Below are 18912 nucleotides of genomic sequence, written 5' to 3'. Positions count from 1 at the left end.
ATGGTATACTTGCACATAAACACAACACAGCGTATATTGTTCATTCGTTTGTCAAATTCATAAGTCAAAACGTATGTTGTCCACCTAAGTGGACATGTTCAAAACTTTTTGAAAAGTACATGTTTAAAAAAAATGAAGTTCAAAAATTTTTTTTTCATGCCTAAAGATGAATAAAAATACTTAAGAAAAAAATCCTGACTGAGGTTGTCATAATTCGTGCATGAAAGGGTTAAGGACAGAAATGAAATTTGTCTTCCTCACAAATAAAGCATGAATAAGATCCAAATTTGTTGAACTTTTGGGTGGAGTATCACTTTTACAAAGAAGGAAGACTTCATTTGATGTGTTGTTTTACAGACAGGGCACCATGTCCTGCCATAATTTCACAAAAATACAATTTTACCATGTTCAGGCAGGGTCCATGTTGGAATTAGTCCATTGCGGACGAGGCACTACTGTGGGAGATTTTGATAGATGTGCTGTAAGTGAATGCAACTCTCTCTATTGTGGGTGTCATGTTTTTTGTGTGATATGCTGCTATCACCCAAGCTGCCGCAGTGACTGATGCATGGGATCCCTCTGCGTCCCGTTGTCTTACCTGTCTGAGAACTCTGCTGTCCGCTGCGGGGCTTGTCTACGTCATCACGCTTGCGGCTGTCCACCGAGCGAAGCGATTGGCTGCGAGAGAGATGGCGACCTTTGCCTAAAGGGGGGTGAGGCAAGGCCGGGGGAAGGAGGGGCGGGGGTTAGCAACCAGAGCTCCTTCATTAATGCCTTATATTTGGGACACAACCGTGACGTGATTGGTCACCCAGAACAGCATCAGCCAAACTTGGGACTTGTGTTGTGCTGTCTGTGTTAGTGTGCTGTGTGTGTGCACAGTAGTCTCTTTATATTGTCAGCTGTTGTATAATGTTCCTTGTGATGGCATAACTAAATAGAAAAGACATGCAATAACATCAACAGTAATGAGTGTAATCTGATTTTTGAGCTATCTGTCAGTCATGCACCGCCAGTTCTGTACAAATAAAGAAAGCTCTAACCAGTGAAACATTGCAGCGAAAGCACTTCTTGGTAAATGGCTTCAATAAAACAGAACTCAGATGTTGTTTTCATGTCCCTTTAGTCATTTGTGGGCTAATGATGTTGACATACTGCCTAAAAACCTGACCATGTCATTCTTATTTTTCATCGATCAAAGTCCCCTTTCCAACATGCACTCTTTAAGTCACAACTCTGACTTACAGAGAATGGATACATAAGCACATGAACAAGATGTTAAGAAAGGAACGGTAAAGAAAAAAGTAGTTGTAAAAGCACAGTTTGGACACACCACATACTTGTATTTACCCACAGAGCTTAAAGCACCCTCACTGACAGACATAGAAAAATGAACACGAAGAATATGAAGCTCACCAGTGCAGGACTGCGAGTTGCAGGGCCGGCCCTCCTCCACTATGCCCTCACACAGGTACGACTCCTCCGGAGGTGACCGACAGGTCCGAATCCGGGTTTGGATCCCTCCACCACACTCGCTGCTGCACTGTGCCCACTGGCCCCACACACTCCAGCCACCTGGAGACACACAGACAGTAGTGGTTACTTATAAAGAACTGAATTACTGTTAACCTTTGTTCTGAGATACAAGTTTTTTTCTTAGCAGCAGTGTTTTTAACTTGTAATGCCATGTGTTGTTGAGCTCATCTAATGGAGAGTGATCTTCTAATCCTACAATCCTCTGTGCAAAGCTTCAGTTTTGAAGAGCTGCCAAGGCATATATTGTGTAGGAAGAAACACAGCTTGGAGCTGAAAATCTCTAATCTCAAAGAAATTACAAACAAAAACAGATGCAAAATGTATGCCATGATGATCCTAACACAGCCCTACCTCATACTGGGAAGCCTACATTCCAACAGTTAGGTCAGTCAAGCATACTGTGATGACAAGGTTTGCATGTATGTAGAATTTTGACCCCGTGTGATTTAGAGAAAGGTTTGGCGCTGTCATAAACTGTGTGCGGCAGGCAGGAATGGAGGACCCAGATGCAGAGTCCAGGATGTGAAAAGTAACTCAAAAAGCAGCTTTAATGCTGAACACTAGGAAAAACTCTACTAAACTGTAAGTTTAGTAGATACAAAATAGGCTTGGCAGGCAGAACACACAGACAGGTATGAGGAAGATCGCAACGCTGGACAGAAGAAAAGAAAAAGGCTTAAATACACAGGGAATGACGAGAGAACAGGAAACTCATGGGGAACACAGCTGGGGCAGATTACACACATCAGAGGACAGAGGACGCAAAGCTACACATAACACATGAGACAAGGTACCTTCAAAATAAGAGAAACAAAGCAAAACAAGGCACACACAGACAGGAGACTCCCAAAGTAAAACAGGAAGTAATGGGAACACACACAGACGTGCAGACAGACACGCAGACAGACACACAGAGACATGACTGGGGAAGCATTGATATCATGACAGGCAGTGGAACACAGAATGAAACACAAGGGAGACACAAGAACTCACAATAAAGATAATCACAGCCACACAGAGGAAGACACAGAGGGCAAAGACACAAGGGGGAATCCTAAATAATCAAAATCTAAACAGGAACAACCTAGACACTAGAGAATCAACTTAAGACTACCAAAAATGACTTAAACATGAAACATAATACAAAATGACATCAAAACACGGGAAAATGAGCTAGGATCGAGACAGGCGCTGTTAGAATCAGCAATGAACCTTGTTACATTTCTACACAGTGTTAAGGTGGTTACTATAACCTTTAGCTTTTAAAGTAATCTCTAAAATTCTGTCTATTTCTAATACTTAAGAGTTCATGATGTTGCAACAGTGATTAGCTGTCAGAATAGTTATCCTTTGTATTACTACCTCCTGCTGCTTTTCAAGCCACTTAAAGAAGTCCAGACACTTTTCTTTCCAAGCTCCTTAGACTACGATGACCTGGATGACTGAGAACCTTCACAGACAGGTTCTGACAGGCTAAGGTTCTGCAGACACAACAACAGTTCAAAATGCTAGCACTAACCAGGGAATAATGCTTAGCTGACATAAACAAAACACTGCAAAAAGAATATATTTCAGGACGCTCCAAAAGCCCATTGCCCAAATCAATCAATCAAGGCTTTATTCGTCACATGCAGGGGGGCCCTGCAGTGAAATGGGAACCCCCCCGACCTTACATACACACATAGACATTACATGGGGATACAAGTCGGAGATTGGTAGCATTGGAGAGAAAAAAAAACATTGAAATGTACATTACAATGGGAAAGTACAAGAGGAAAAAAAGAGACCCCTTCTCATGCTGTGCTTCCATGGTAGGACAGCATGAGAACAGGAAACAAAAAAAACTCCTCTGCACAAAAAAAGCACATAAATGTCCACAACCCAACATTGGGAAGACATAACAAGCCACACGATAGGGTAATGGGTAAGGAGCAATGTGAAGCAAACCCAGCAGCCGCCTCGCACAGCGCTATCTTATCCAGCGCGGCACGTAGACCCGCCATGTTCCCCCACAGGAAACAAGCATCGAAGGCGTTTGGAAAGGGAGGGGGATGAGTGTGTGGTTATCAGTGTAAGTGTATGTGTATGCGTGTCCATAGTTCAGCGGAGACAGTGTCCTTCGCCCTGCCAGGCTAAGTAAACAGTCTGCCAGCCAACCCAGGTGGCCGCATAGAATGGGGAGGAACAGTGTCAACATAGTCGTTATCAGGGATTGTTTTGTTCGGCTCCAGCCTTGAGCCCGCAGCTGGCGCCGGAGGGGTAGCCGCATTAAGATGGCGATTTCTTTCCAACAGCTCATGAGAATTTCGAGCTGTTTTTGCTTTAGCACACCGACACTGGTCTCTCCATCTCCCGTTGGATAGCCGCCAGTTTCTCCATGATGTTGTTTACCTTCAATTCTGTGGTCTTGTCAATCTTTTGCTCACAGAGCAGATTCTGAGACCTCACGACCGTAGCCAACTGATCCGTGATGTTTTCCAGCTTCCGCCCATAGTTGTTGATTTGAGCTGATTCTTCCCTGATGTATCCCAGTATCCGCTCAGAGATGTTATTCTGAGTATTCACTGCAGCCGCAATAGCCTCCAAGCTCTTGACCATGTCCCCGTCTGTGAGCCCTTTCTGAGAAGCCGCGCCTCGTCCAGTCAATTCAATCTCAGCGGGCAGCTTTGTGGGGGTTTGAGCAGCCGGTTCCGCTGTCTTAATTCTCCGATAAGCCAGGGCCAAGCCAGCTCCGATCAGCAAGAACCCTGTTATCATGGTTCCGAATAGGTAGATATCTTCAGCGTCCTCGATCGACAGTCCCGCCAGGCACACGATCCTCCATTTCTGCCACCCGTCCATCGTGTATCCAGCAGGGAAAGTCCCTCCAGGGCACTCAGGCTCTCCCGAGCCCAAACTTCTCGTTGAGAAGAGGGTGTCAATAGCATTCAGAGACCAGTTGATCACATCCATAGTTGTCTTTAGGTTTTAGACACAGGCTGTGAGAGAGTGTTCCAAGGAAGTAAGAAGAAAAACACGAGACAAGACAAGGACATAAGCGGCTGAGCAGGGAAGATAGGGGAAGGAGGAGAGGAGAAAAGTGCGACCGCCTTAGCTGAGAGCCAAACGAGTTAAATCAGAGCTCCAACCTCCAGCTGCTGACAATACTTCACCTCAACCTCCAACCACAACTTCTACTGAAGCCTTCACCACCTCCTTTGCAGGATGCTTGGTCCCCAAGAAATTTTCCCCTCTCCAGGGAGCAGTAGTGGTAAAGACCGTTCACTTTGTTGCAACCTGACCAGTCAAACAAAAAAGAGCACACCCATCAGAAACTGTAGCTGTACTGACAGGCAGAGCTAAGGCAAATCCCCCACCAAGTTTACAGTTACTAGCAACCGTTTGTTTTGGTCAAAACTTGCAAACCCTGCAGGCTCTAAGTGATTCTGGAGCAGAGCAAAGGTTTTTCTATCATTGATTGATTAACAATTAGGGATTAATGTGAAATCTCTGAAAGAACCTGCTGTTAGATAGATCCCTGTAACCTCTAGCCTAGCCCCTAGGAAAGTATTTGGTTGGTTGCTAGAAGGAGTGACAGTGATCAGGAACCCGATTGTCATCTTTCATCACAGTGGTTTCTTCCATCTACCTTCGCCAGATTGTTAAGTTGCAGTTGTAATGTTAAGCTTCACTTTCTAGTTTTATGTTCACTTCATGACTAAATTGCCGTCTCTGTCTTCAGGATTTTTCCAGTGTGACTTTTTGTGGACTTGCTACTCAATACTGGACTGCACTTGGACTTTGAAATTAACCTTCTTGCCCACTCAAGAGTTTGCCTACCTGTTATTCATGTAACTCATTATTCATGTAAAGCTCAAACTCTTGTGCCTGGGTCCATCCACCTTGAGTTCACTATGACAAATGAACTTCTCCAACTAGCAACATGGACTTTATGTAGAAGAGAGCAAGGTCTGATCCTCTGCTTTACCTCCTAACCTTTTGTTTCCCTTCAACTCACAGCAAGAACAGTAAATGTTATTAATTAATACTGAAACAGCTGACAGTGTTCTTTCATTTATCTATATATTTGTATGTGTAATATGAGCAGCACTGTAGGTTGTTGAGAACAGATAAAATCACTACTAGGCCTCTAGGTAGGAGTATAATGAAGGTGTAAACAGAGCACTCACTTCCTCTCTTCTTTATATTAAAAATAACAGCAAACCTGATGTTTACTGAACAAAATGTGTAGCCATCCATTCTCTGGCTCGGATGGCTTTTCCTTATTTTAATGGTGCTTAAAGGAAAAAGAAACGTATAGAGACAAAACTGCTATTACTGCTACTATTGTGAAGAGGCAGGTTTTACTGAAACAACAACCAGTCATGTCTCCCCAGATCTAACCAAGTTTTGTACCTAAAGTTGAAAGGCTCTTGAAGGCACCAAACAGGGCCATCATTTTGTCTGATATACAGTGGCTTGCAAAAGTATTCGGCCCCCTTGAACTTTCCCACATTTTGTCACATTACAGCCACAAACAGGAATCAATTTTATTGGAATTCCACGTGAAAGACCAATACAAAGTGGTGTACACGTGAGAAGTGGAACGAAAATCATACATGATTCCAAACATTTTTTACAAATAAATAACTGAAAAGTGGGGTGTGCGTAATTATTCGGCCCCCTTTGGTCTGAGTGCAGTCAGTTGCCCATAGACATTGCCTGATGAGTGCTAATGACTAAATAGAGTGCACCTGTGTGTAATCTAATGTCAGTACAAATACAGCTGCTCTGTGACGGCCTCAGAGGTTGTCTAAGAGAATATTGGGAGCAACAACACCATGAAGTCCAAAGAACACACCAGACAGGTCAGGGATAAAGTTATTGAGAAATTTAAAGCAGGCTTAGGCTACAAAAAGATTTCCCAAGCCTTGAACATCCCACGGAGCACTGTTCAAGCCATCATTCAGAAATGGAAGGAGTATGGCACAACTGTAAACCTACCAAGACAAGGCCGTCCACCTAAACTCACACGCCGAACAAGGAGAGCGCTGATCAGAAATGCAGCCAAGAGGCCCATGGTGACTCTAGACGAGCTGCAGAGATCTACAGCTCAGGTGGGGGAATCTGTCCATAGGACAACTATTAGTCGTGCACTGCACAAAGTTGGCCTTTATGGAAGAGTGGCAAGAAGAAAGCCATTGTTAACAGAAAACCATAAGAAGTCCCGTTTGCAGTTTGCCACAAGCCATGTGGGGGACAGGTGCTCTGGTCAGATGAGACCAAAATGGAATTTTTTGGCCAAAATGCAAAACGCTATGTGTGGCGGAAAACCAACACTGCACATCACTCTGAACACACCATCCCCACTGTCACATATGGTGGTGGCAGCATCATGCTCTGGGGGTGCTTCTCTTCAGTAGGGACAGGGAAGCTGGTCAGAGTTGATGGGAAGATGGATGGAGCCAAATACAGGGCAATCTTGGAAGAAGACCTCTTGGAGTCTGCAAAAGACTTGAGACTGGGGTGGAGGTTCACCTTCCAGCAGGACAAACGACCCTAAACATAAAGCCAGGGCAACAATGGAATGGTTTAAAACAAAACACATCCATGTGTTAGAATGGCCCAGTCAAAGTCCAGATCTAAATCCAATCGAGAATCTGTGGCAAGATCTGAAAACTGCTGTTCACAAACGCTGTCCATCTAATCTGACTGAGCTGGAGCTGTTTTGCAAAGAAGAATGGGCAAAGATTTCAGTCTGTAGATGTGCAAAGCTGGTAGAGACATACCCTAAAAGACTGGCAGCTGGAATTGCAGCAAAAGGTGGTTCTACAAAGTATTGACTCAGGGGGCTGAATTATTATGCACACCCTACTTTTCAGTTATTTATTTGTAAAAAATGTTTGGAATAATGTATGATTTTCATTCCACTTCTCACGTGTACACCACTTTGTATTGTTCTTTCACGTGGAATTCCAATAAAATTGATTCATGTTTGTGGCTGTAATGTGACAAAATGTGGAAAAGTTCAAGGGGGCCGAATACTTTTGCAAGCCACTGTAGGGAGATACAGGCGACATCTGACAAAACAACATTAACTGACATCTTCGGATAAGAATGCACAAAACACATAAACTACTGACGTCCAGGCATCTTCAGGATATTGCAGCACACCAAGTTGGACAACCTACTGAAAAACAATCCTCCCTGGAAAGTTCCAGGGTCCAAGTCTCATAAGCCAGGTTCACAAAGGTGACAGGCAAAATAATCTTTTGTGAAGATCTCCCCAGGTCTCAATTTGTTTTTCTTTATCTCAACTGTAAGGTGAGTTGAAGCAGCTACCAATAGGAACAAAGTATGACTGATACATGTTAGGATTTTACATTACAGGGTCGTTATACAAAAGAAGCCTGGACTGGCCACTGCAGACGGCATGTGTTGACAAGGCTATGTCGTACAGGACACACACGTTTGGGCAATGTTTTGCCTGCCTGAAGTAGTCCTGCACTGCAAGTCTGTGTGGATCTCTTTTGGACACTGTGCCTTGGCATTCATCAGACATATGGGGAGAACATATAGCAGGCAGGTGTAGATACACGTCCTCCATCATTAGACCACAGTGCAATGGAAATAAGAGTCACTGTCACCATCTGTCAAGGGTCTGATCTCCAAGAATTAGTTGCCAAACTATCCATATACACATGAAGGATCTGGTTTATCCAAAAGGGGCTACAGCATTAAAACACGCAATTTAAGCACACAAAAAAGTAACCTGCATCAGACTGATGATATCTAGCAGCTAAGGAGAATCTGAGGGGAGAGTTTTCCTCTAAAACAGAGATATGATGAATGCCATTGTCACTCTGAAATTCCCTGTTTGGCCATTCTGATTTAATGTGCTCCATTAAGATGTGTGCTGATATGAGGAGGAGCAGGCAGAGCACTGTCAGAATGTCTCTGTCTCTCTTTCTCTCACTGTGTGTGTCCTGCATGCTCATAAATGTTTAACGGCACAGACAGATGCCTTTCAGCCCCCTCAGGCGATGGCAAATATGTATTAATCTGCATGAATAGAACATGAAGTTGGCCAACATCCAGACACACACGTTTTTAATTACTTGCAAATCAGTTTCCTTTAGGGTGAGGCCCTGAATGAGGGAGGGCACTGTGGAGAGCGCTTGATTCAGTCGAAAGAGTCAAATATACACACACACATGCACACACACCTCGATTCCTCTACAGCTGTGTGTCATCTCACCATGACAGTGTTATGAGTCAACCTTTATGGATTGAAGGAGACAGATTGCAGTGAAAAAAGTGTAAATGATTTCCTTTCCCTTCAAAGATGAAATTAGCAGCACCAGCGATCACAGTCAATATCTGTTTGCTGTCAGCAGCCTGACCGGGTGGGGTCCAAGTGTTCACTTATGGCTGTGAAACTGGATTTGATCATGTGACTGCACTCATTCAGTGGATAACCAATTCAGTGCAGTTCACAGTATGTACTGGAACACAACTTAAAACAACTCAACTCAACTCAGTGCAGCCTCCCTCTCCCCAGTCACCTCCTCCAGCTTGTCCGGGGAAACACCAAAGTGTTACCAGGCCAGCCAGCATTTCCTGGGTCGGCCCCAGGGCCTTCTCCCAGTGGGACATGCCCGGAACACCTCACCCAGGAGGTGCCCTTGTCAGATGCCCGAACCAACTCAACTGACTCCTTTCAACGTGGAGGAGCAGCGGCTCTACTCTGAGCCCACCCCGGATGGCTGAACTCCTCACCCGTTCTCTAAGGGAGAGGCCAGCCACCCTTCAGATGAAGCCTATTTTCGCCGCTTGTATCCATGATCTTGTTCTTTCAGTCACTACCCACAGCTTGTGACCATAGGTGAGAGTAGGGACGTAGATCGACCGGTAAATTGAGAGCTTCACTTTTACACTCAGCTCTCTCTTCACCACGACGGACCGATACAGCAACCGCATCACTGCAGCTGCAGCACCAGTCCATCTGTCGATCTCCTGCTCCGTTCTCCCGTCACTCATGAACAAGACCCAGAGGTACTTGAACTCCTCCACTTGGGGCAGGAACTCATCCCTGACCCGAAGTGGCCACTCCACCCTTTTCCTGCTGAGGACCATGGCCTAAGATTTGGAGTGCAGCCAATCAGTAATAAAGTCATTCCAACTCCCTGAGCCAACATGCTGATTCTTCTGTGCATGTTAACATGCTACATTTACCCCCCTTCAGGTTATTTGAGTGGCAGTTGTGTGACACATGAAATAATACACGTTACAAGCAGGGCTACCATTCTGTTACTATGGTAAACATTAATTCATGTATATGAGCCACAATGACAAACTGCAAGGCAAACTGAAAGAAACTGAGCATTAAAGCAGTGATCTGGACTCCACATGACATGCCTCAGCTCATTTCAGAAGCAATCCCACAAGTGCTGCTTTGCTTAGAGTCTTTGAGGTTGCTGTGACAACCTGCATGGAGCAGATTAGCTAGCCAGGAAATCAGACCAGGAATGCACACAGCACTCAGTCAATTTCCAAAATAAGACACCGTGTGGAGACTGCATTTCTGATACCCACATCAATATGACTGGTGACACCAGACCAGAACTTAACCAGTTAGAGGGATTCATCTTGAAGAACACAAAGTGTAATGTGACACAAAGGTGACTGTCAATAGAAAGGAAAAAGAGAAGATTTTAACTCATACTGGGATGTATCTGAGTACTGGGGACAAAATGATCTGCATCTACATGATATGGGGTTGTGTGAAGGATGAAAAACAATTTAGGATATTTAATGCATAGATAGAATTAGAAATAAGATCTTATAGATCCATACCACACGTGTCTCTGGAGTAAGAATGTGCTTACTCCATAAAGCACAGAAAATGAGAGATACGTTATCCTCGGTTTAAAACAGCTGAAACAGCTTTTCAGATTTTTTTTTTTTTAATGAGAACTACAACTGCTTGTCACTGGGGCAGTATCCACTAAGGCACTGCTGTTATACTCTTCACAGGAGGTACACTATTGTCTTGAACATTCAATGATAGTTTTATTCCTTAATGTAACACTACAAAGACCTTTGATATAAAAAAAAAGAAGGTGCAAAACTGGATGTACAGTTACCCATTCATTTGGATTTTCCATTTATCTGTGGAGACAGGAAAATAAATTTGACTGTACTCTTACTTCAGGGCATATCACAGCTTATATCTATTATCATTGTTCACTAGCACTTTGTGTGTTTGTACCTTATGCATGAATGATGGTACATAAATAATGCAGCTTTTCTTTAAATTGCCAAGCCTACATAAATAGCATGTCATTTTCATTCTATTATTTATAGTTTATAAATAAAGAGTTGGGTTAAAAGTTGCTGTCTTTATGATTCTTATGTATCATACGTTTTCTTAACTACTTTTGGAAAACTGCACTGCTTTGGAATGAGTTTGTTTGTCAAGCAATGATAAAGTTGAGTCACACAATTCACATTTTATTAGAGCAGAAAAATGAAGTTAGTTTGCTTTTTAGCTTCAAGCTCATCACTCTGTAAATATGATATATACAGAAACTGGGGTGTGATGAGTAAACATCCCTGAAGGCTACAGGTGGATGCTCGGGTGGTGGAGGGGTTGAGGCAGCGTGGAGCAATGCAGGTCAACCATGACATTAATATGTCAGAAGAAGCGATGGAAAATTTGAAGCATAAATAGGACTCCAAATTGGAAGGGGGTGTTTGGTAACATGATGTGAGGAGAGTGAAGCATGTTTGTGTGTAGCGCCAGATCTGCCCAAACTAGCTCACAGGCTTTTCTCCATTTAAACTGACTAAACTCTCAATTGAGTTAATTCAGAAATGGTCCAGTGGACTATTAGAAACTCTCCATCTGGTTAATAAATTTAACAGAATACTACTACAACGACTACTTAGGTAACTAAACAGCAGTTCTGGATACATATAGTCATAAGTGTATGTGCACTTTAACAAGAGCAGAAACATTAAAGGCCTTAGAAAAAGAAGGAATAAAAATACATAAACTTGACTGAGCACATGAGCACAATCAGATATTGATGTTTTCATGTAACAACTTCAGAGTGATTAGGACCCAAACACAGGACACAGGTGACCAGGGACCAGCTCCAGTGTGTAAATCTGTAGTGCAATGAGCTAAAGGTGATTCCAGCAAGGTCCAAAAAAGGGCAAAAGGTCACAAGAACTAGACTAGGAACACAACAAAATAACAATATTCAAAGAAATCCCAAACAGGAATAGAAAATGCTAGAAAATGACCAAAGCACAGAATTGCAGAAATGCCCAGAGGGTTTGTGTGGAACAGAGGAGTATTTATACTGGGCTGAGTAATTAACTCACAGGACACAGGTTAGCTAAAAATTTGATGGTAACCTATTAAAGCAGGGATTACACGGTATAACAGGAAATGGCAGAACAGACACCCCAAATCATGACACTTGATGACATTCCACAGGACGAGCTAACATGGCATTTTGTCCACTCGAACATGTAATGCTCTCTGTTGGGTTCGGCTGACCCCTTTCATGTGATGACATGTAATCAGTTTAAGTGTGTTCTGTGGAGGTTTTTAGTGCACTTCTGTGTAAAGTAGGTGGCAAATGCTGCAAAAAAAGAAGGCTAGACTAAGAGAGCTGCCATTGTGTGTTTGTGCCAGTCCAGTCACCAGAAGGGGAATGTCATTACCATGACAACGAGATGTAGCCGTCATCTAGGGCTGTTATCGCATGAACGCCTGAGACAACATGTCATATTTGAAGTAAGGAAAGAAAAAGGAGTAATGAAGAAAACAGAATTCAAAGAGGAATAAAAAGTGAGATACAGAGTGAGCCTGATTCATACAGCATGCTGTCCTACTCAAGGATAACATTCTGTAGTTTTCTTATCACCAACAAAAGTAATCAAAGGAGCCAAAGCAACAATGAATTTATCTACTAACAAGTACTGCATATATATCAAATCCCGATACATAATCTTATTTCTCTGTGTCACAGAGCTCCACAGTATTGTGTAAGCCACACTTCACTTCACTGTGCATTAATCTGTGTCTCAAAACACTCCCCAGTAAACGCATCAATTCCTGCCGTTTTAGCAACCTTGAGCTTTGGTTTTTAAAGAATAAAACTACATATTTGTTATTTTTTTGATAGATCGTCTCAGGAGATAATCTATTAACCTTTATTTGTGTCTCCAAGTTCTTTTCACACTGGAGCAAACCTCTGACCTCATATAAAATTCATATGAGCACCTCGTAGCACTCTGAAATTCTGTTCCCTGACCTTGCTATTTGATCCCCCTAAATAAGTTCCCTGTTAAAGTCATTATTTTTTCATTTTTATTTGCCGGTACATTTACACCAAATCCAACAAGAGTACCGACTCAATGATTGATCTACCAGGTGACCAACAAACCACACAGGATTAGGAAAATATACATGTTTAACTAAAAACTACAAGTGCACTTGAAGGCTTCATTGATAAGCTCCCTAACGCTTCCCAAATCTTTTCTAATAGATGACTTTTGGCTTTTAATTGTGCTTAAATTCTTTGTCATTAGTTGCCAAATGAAAGAAAGAAAGCTGACAGAGCTTGGGTATTTAGCCATTTGGTATGTGTCCCTGCTGAACAAAGAGCAGATATACACGAGAACCAAACGCTCACTTTTTTTCTCAAAGTCCTTCTTTTTGGGGGACTAAAGCAAGCCTTGTGAAACATAATAACCTTCAGCTACTCTCCTGAATCATTTTGGGTTTATTGTGAACAAATATGCTTCATGAATACAGAGAAACATGAACTGCAGTTTGGACTGGCGCGTTTTTTCTGTCGAATGAAGGCTTTGTCAAGGCAAGAGAAAAAGAGGGGGGTGGGTCCATTTACAGATAAGATTCATTCTTTTGCAGGGGGAAAAAATGGAAGAAATGACAAGACTGTGAACTTTCTTTTCTTTTTCCTTTTTTCTTTCCTTCCCAGTAATCAAAGTCAGAAAGGGTGAGGCGGGGGTGGGGTGGGGTGCGGTTGGGGATGTGGGTTCGATGGGAGGAGAGTAATGCAGTGTTGTCTTTCTCCCTCTGCAAGGACATTTCATTATATTCTCAATAATTCAGATGGGGTCTTTTGTCAGCACGCTCCCTGGTAGCAGGACTGATTGCAGAGTCCAACTCACCTCCGTATTCCTTAAACTCGCCCCTCCTTCCAAAACATTCTCTTTATTTTGACCTTCACTTGTCTCCAAAAACACACACGTTCCCCTTCATTGCACTCGTGTGTGTGTGTGTTGGGGGGTATGGGTGGCCGTGCAGTTCCGTGCATGTGAATCATGCGCTTTTGCTGGGTCTATAATGAACTTCCTGAAAGTCACCTTCACCTGCTATTTGGAGTGATGGGATAAGTGGATGGGCATCTCCTGTTACAGCTCCAGTTTCTGCACCTTTGGAATCATCAATAGCTGCCACTAACCACACACACACACACACACACACACACACACACACACACACACACACACACACACACACACACAAAGGTCTTATGGCTACAGTTACTGCAGACTTATTGATTGAGAAGTATGTGCATGTGTGCACAGAGCTGTGATGGAAAGGAAAAAAATAGAAATATGATGTTGACAGCTGTTGAGGAAACAAGTAGGCAGCTGCAGGGTGGGGGTCAGGGAGCGGGAGTGAAAATGTTAAGAAAGACAGAGACAAGAGGACAGGAGGCAATAATCAGGAAAACATGAAACTCAGGCAGAAAAATGTGGTGAAGGGTTCACACAAAGCTGTGTGGCTGAATGAAGGATAAGGCGAATGCTGACACCCAGAGGACAGAAGCAGTCAACTGCATGGCAGAGATAACAGGCGGTGAAAGGGGGGAGCGGAGGGGGGAGGAGAGACGGAGATGAAGGCAGACAGGAACAGAAAGAGGGGAAAAAATGTTCGGACAGATAAGATGAAAGAAGGGAAATGAAAGGAGTGGAGAGAATGGTAGGCTGCTGTCACCGTGTGAGAATCCTACGAGAATAAAAATGTGCATGCGAAAGCGTTCTCATAAAACAGGGAATTATGCTCCCACATTTATTTTTATTGACTGTGTCTTCATTTGCAGCTGCAGGAGATTATTTTCATTATGTGATATTTCTTAGAGACAATATGCTGTTAAATTCAGCAGACTGACGCTCTGCTCTGACTGGCTGTAATGCATTACCAACGTGAACTACATCTTATAATCGACTGCATATTGCAATAATTAACAGAGGCTTTCTAAATGAATAGGATGGCGTTTGCCAAAGTAAATGGTTCACACATGGCCTGTGAAAGGGAGAACAAAGGGCTTGTATCACAGTGTCAAAGGAGCATTTCTAAACCTTCGCATTACGAAATTAAAGCTCTGATTGTGTATTTTATCAAACTTGAACTGTAATGCAGGTCTTAAGAATCATCCAGGTACAAATGTGCACCTCATAATAACCACCATGGCATTAGCAACCCATTAAGGTTGGGGTGTTTTTAGCCACTTTCTAAATAGGCAACTTTTCAGAAACTAGAATATGTCATACATCTATTTTGGTATTACAGGTTTTCTGCTGAAAGCTTTTGTGTTTGGGTGTAATCCTGCCCCTAAACCTACTGTAGATGTGTCGCTGGTGGTCTGGTGTCTGTTCAGATGCCAAAGATTGTAAACATTATACTAATTTCCAGTTCGATCTTTTTGCCACTAAAGTAGCTTTGCACGAGCAACATTAATAGTTCCAAATAATCCTTATTTTGCATTTAGCCTTGATGCAGCTCCTCAGTTCATCCTCTGTCTGAAACGAGCACTTTTACCTCTCGTCCCCCAACATTTAAGCCAACTGCTCATTCTACACAACAAGTTTGATAAGCAAGTTGGTGGAGCTACTTTTCTCACAACAAGTGATGCGCACCTGAGATGCTATATTAGGAATTCTGGGTGGATCCTGAACTCTTGTCTTCTGGGGATTACCTGTTACCTCATGATTTGAATCTTTGACTGTATTTAATATGAGCATGAACTATTGTAACTGTATACATGCAACAGCAAATAGATTCCCTGTGAAAAAATGATTTCTGCCTCATCTAAATGGGATGGCAGCAGCTCACACACACACTTATCCACAGAGTCACTAGACTTGGACTAGTGTGATGTTTTTTTTGTTATTCTTTATTATTATTTTATATGACATTTCCTTGTTAAGAGCAATAAAGATTTAGCAATCGATTATTATTAAATAGTTTTTATTATTAAATAGTTTTTATTATTAAATAGGTTTTTTTTTTCAAACTGTTTAATGCATTCCCTGTTAGCACAATTTTGCCTTCTACATAACATAAATAATAAACCCAACAAATAAAACTCTTAACACAACTGCATGTTAAGACATTTATCACTCTCTCTCTGTAGAGTGAGGAGTTTAACCTGTTAGTGAACCAGGCACTGAACCCCGCCCCCCAGCACCCAGTCAGCTCCCCCTGCCAGTCCCAGGTCTCTGGTGACGTTGAGCAAGCAGTAACCTACATGGCAAGTCAGCAGCATTCTGCTCCGAGTCCTGGTTTCAGGTGTAAGTCTTTAAAAAAGCAAATGCAAAAGTTTGAAGTTTGGTCTTGTTTGTTTGTTTTAGAAAAGAAGGACCTCTAACCTCTGTAGCAAATGTTAATCAAAACAGAATTGTCTCAGTGTATGTAGGTATTGGTTTTTAGAGGTTTTGAACAGCAATAGAGATCTTGGGTCTAGAGCCAGCTGTCATTTCATGAATGCAAGGGTGTGGAAATGATGTCTTTGACACTGCAAGAAGAGATCGGACTATGGTTGGAAATGAGGATTATTTTCTGTCGTCACTGGCAAGGACTTGTTAGGCTTCATAGGCATTTAAATAAATGAATAAAAGCAAAAAGTAAAATCTTTAGCTTCCTGTTCTAACACACCAAAGACCCGGGATGCATATTTGCTTGAAATACTGTCTACAGTGGTTAATCAAATCAAACACAACAGAGTAATTGTTGCAGAAAAGTAAAGACACTATTTATCCATATAATCTAACCATTCAATGTGAAGGAAACAAACCTCAACCATCACGTTTTGATGTCATCGTGTCATCATGTTTTGAGCAGCAACAGAAGTGAGTTTTGCGAAATTGTTCCTAAAATATAGCAACATCAAAAAAAGGCTGTGATAAGCTTGTAATGCTGATGGATTTGACTATTTTGGAATCAAAAAGCAGTTTAAACTGACCAAGATTTATACAGGCCTAACAGACATATTTCGTTGTTTTGGCTGTAGAATGAAAAAAAAAAATTCTCATCACACAGGACTCATTTGAAATTTCTTATACTGGTTGAGAAGTACAGTGATTTGAAGTGCACATGGTAACATCAAGGCACAGCTGATTTTTTCTGTCCATGTTCTGTCCATGATCCTCTTTGTGGATGCCTTGTGCTGCAATGATACTCCAAATATGCCTGCAAAGCTCACATTCTCCTGTTTGAATTTTGTCTCTTGCCCAAATTGTTATGGAGTTATCATTTAAAATTGGGCCCTTTAAATAAAGGGTTAAATGACACCAGTTCTCAACTCTCATCTCTGCTGATAACTTTCTGTTTCTTCATTACTGTAAGTGACATTTTGCACTGTCAGCCAGCTTTAACAAAAATAACTGTCACAACCTGTAATAATCATATCTACAGTCTTAATCACCTAACAAGAAGTGAAAATGCTTCAAACACTCACAGGGACAAGAACTTCTCACCTGGCTTCCTCCACTCTTTCAGAGATAAAGGGCCTTTGAAACAGCATTTAGAGAATCATGGGACACTAACTTTTTCATTGAAAGCTAAAATTGTTTTAGGTGTGTTAACAGTTCCTCGAGGTATCTTTGATTGCTGGTTTTACACAATTTCCTCCCACCACACTGAGCCATTTCTTGTCAGCTATGTTCAAATGATATCCAAACACAGTAACTAAATGCAATTGAGGAGGAACACTAGCCGAATATTAAAACACAGATTTTTTTTTCATCACAGTAAAGTAGTATTTTCAGGGTTCTGTTTAAACGTGACAGGGAAGACATATCAAGAGCCACAATGCTCACACTGGCACTGGACAATAAAGCAGTGATGTGTGATATATGACATGTATGCGGTTTCAGCCATGATAGAAACAAATAGAATGCTGGGACATTTTTCTCTTTCGGGAACATATTTGTCCCTCATGTTTTTCCACTCTCCCCCAGGGATTTGCTGACATCTGTGAGTCATTATTTTAAGGCAATGATTATTATTCTTTACGTTGAGACAGTGATTGTTAATCTCTCACTGGTAAATTCAATAGGTGGCAGGAAATGCGTAGGAGGAATCAACAGTACCGAACAGGCCAATCAGAGTAGTTGCTGGCCGCATCGACGTGACAGTGCAGTTACAAGAGATTCATGTCAGGTTATGACATCAGCTGTGTAATACTGCATATCAATATAGAGGACAATAATACAATGGTAACACTGAGCTGGTCTCCATCAAAACGTGGAGCAAACATAATAAGGTAATAAGGAAATAAGAATGCAAATTACTACTAGGACAATTTTAGTTTGTCTCAGAAAAGTAGATTTGTGAAGAAGAAAGTAAACCCTCTTTCAATTCTAAGGATAGTTAAGGATAATTTAAAAAATATTTTTAAATCATCTGGTCCTTAGGAGATCTAAAAATAAGGTGAAAACCACTTTAAAATAAACAGCATATTACAAGTTGCCATTTTCCCACCACAGGAATCTCAAATATTCTTGTTTGATATGAAACTAGTGGAAGATTGTCTCAGTGTCGCTGAAACTGAGACTGAAAGTGTCAAAGGACAGCCACCAATGTGTTTGTAAACACTGGACCAGTGAGTAGATGATTGTTGAGAGATATTTACCGAAAGACGTTACTAAGCAGAGCAGTCAAATATCACATGCATGTTCCCTGGGTGATAAACCCCATGATGTGAAATATAGCAAGCCAAGCTGTTGTCATTTTCTCTCAGGGACCTCTTCTGTATCACCATGTGAAATATGTCTATCATGAAGTTTATGTGTCCTCTGTAATACCTTCAAAGACCCTTCAGGTGATAGGTACTAGATAGGTACTACATATCATTTTGTTAGGTAATGTCAGTCTTGGATTATTTTGCACAGTGTTTTCTCTCAACATTGACAAAGATTTCAGATCCTCTTGAGACTCAGCATCAGTTGATACTGCTGATACTGTTTGCCACGTACAGCTTCTGCCTGAATTAGGGGGCTGTGAGCAGCTGTACCCAACGGTGTGATTTCTTCCTGAAGGTGCTCTAGATGAGGCCATACCCTTAC

General features: G+C 42.0%; 1 protein-coding gene across 8 annotated transcripts in view; it reads right to left on the bottom strand.

Annotated features, from left to right (window-relative positions):
• Positions 1-18912, bottom strand: part of adgrb1a (adhesion G protein-coupled receptor B1a) — a 197634-nt gene that overhangs the window by 100880 nt on the left and 77842 nt on the right. For all 8 annotated transcript variants that reach the window (XM_063488506.1, XM_063488504.1, XM_063488511.1 and 5 more), the window contains exons 3-4: positions 1417-1575; positions 599-703 (exon numbers count right to left, since the gene is read on the bottom strand). In XM_063488506.1, the coding sequence (XP_063344576.1) occupies positions 599-703; positions 1417-1575 (264 nt within the window). The remainder of the gene's footprint in view (positions 1-598; positions 704-1416; positions 1576-18912) is intronic.

The sequence above is a fragment of the Pelmatolapia mariae genome, linkage group LG10_11 (genome assembly GCF_036321145.2).
Source record: "Pelmatolapia mariae isolate MD_Pm_ZW linkage group LG10_11, Pm_UMD_F_2, whole genome shotgun sequence".
Taxonomy (NCBI): Eukaryota; Metazoa; Chordata; class Actinopteri; order Cichliformes; family Cichlidae; genus Pelmatolapia; species Pelmatolapia mariae.
Note: the sequence above shows the minus strand (reverse complement) of the source record. Positions and strands in the feature narration are given on the sequence as shown.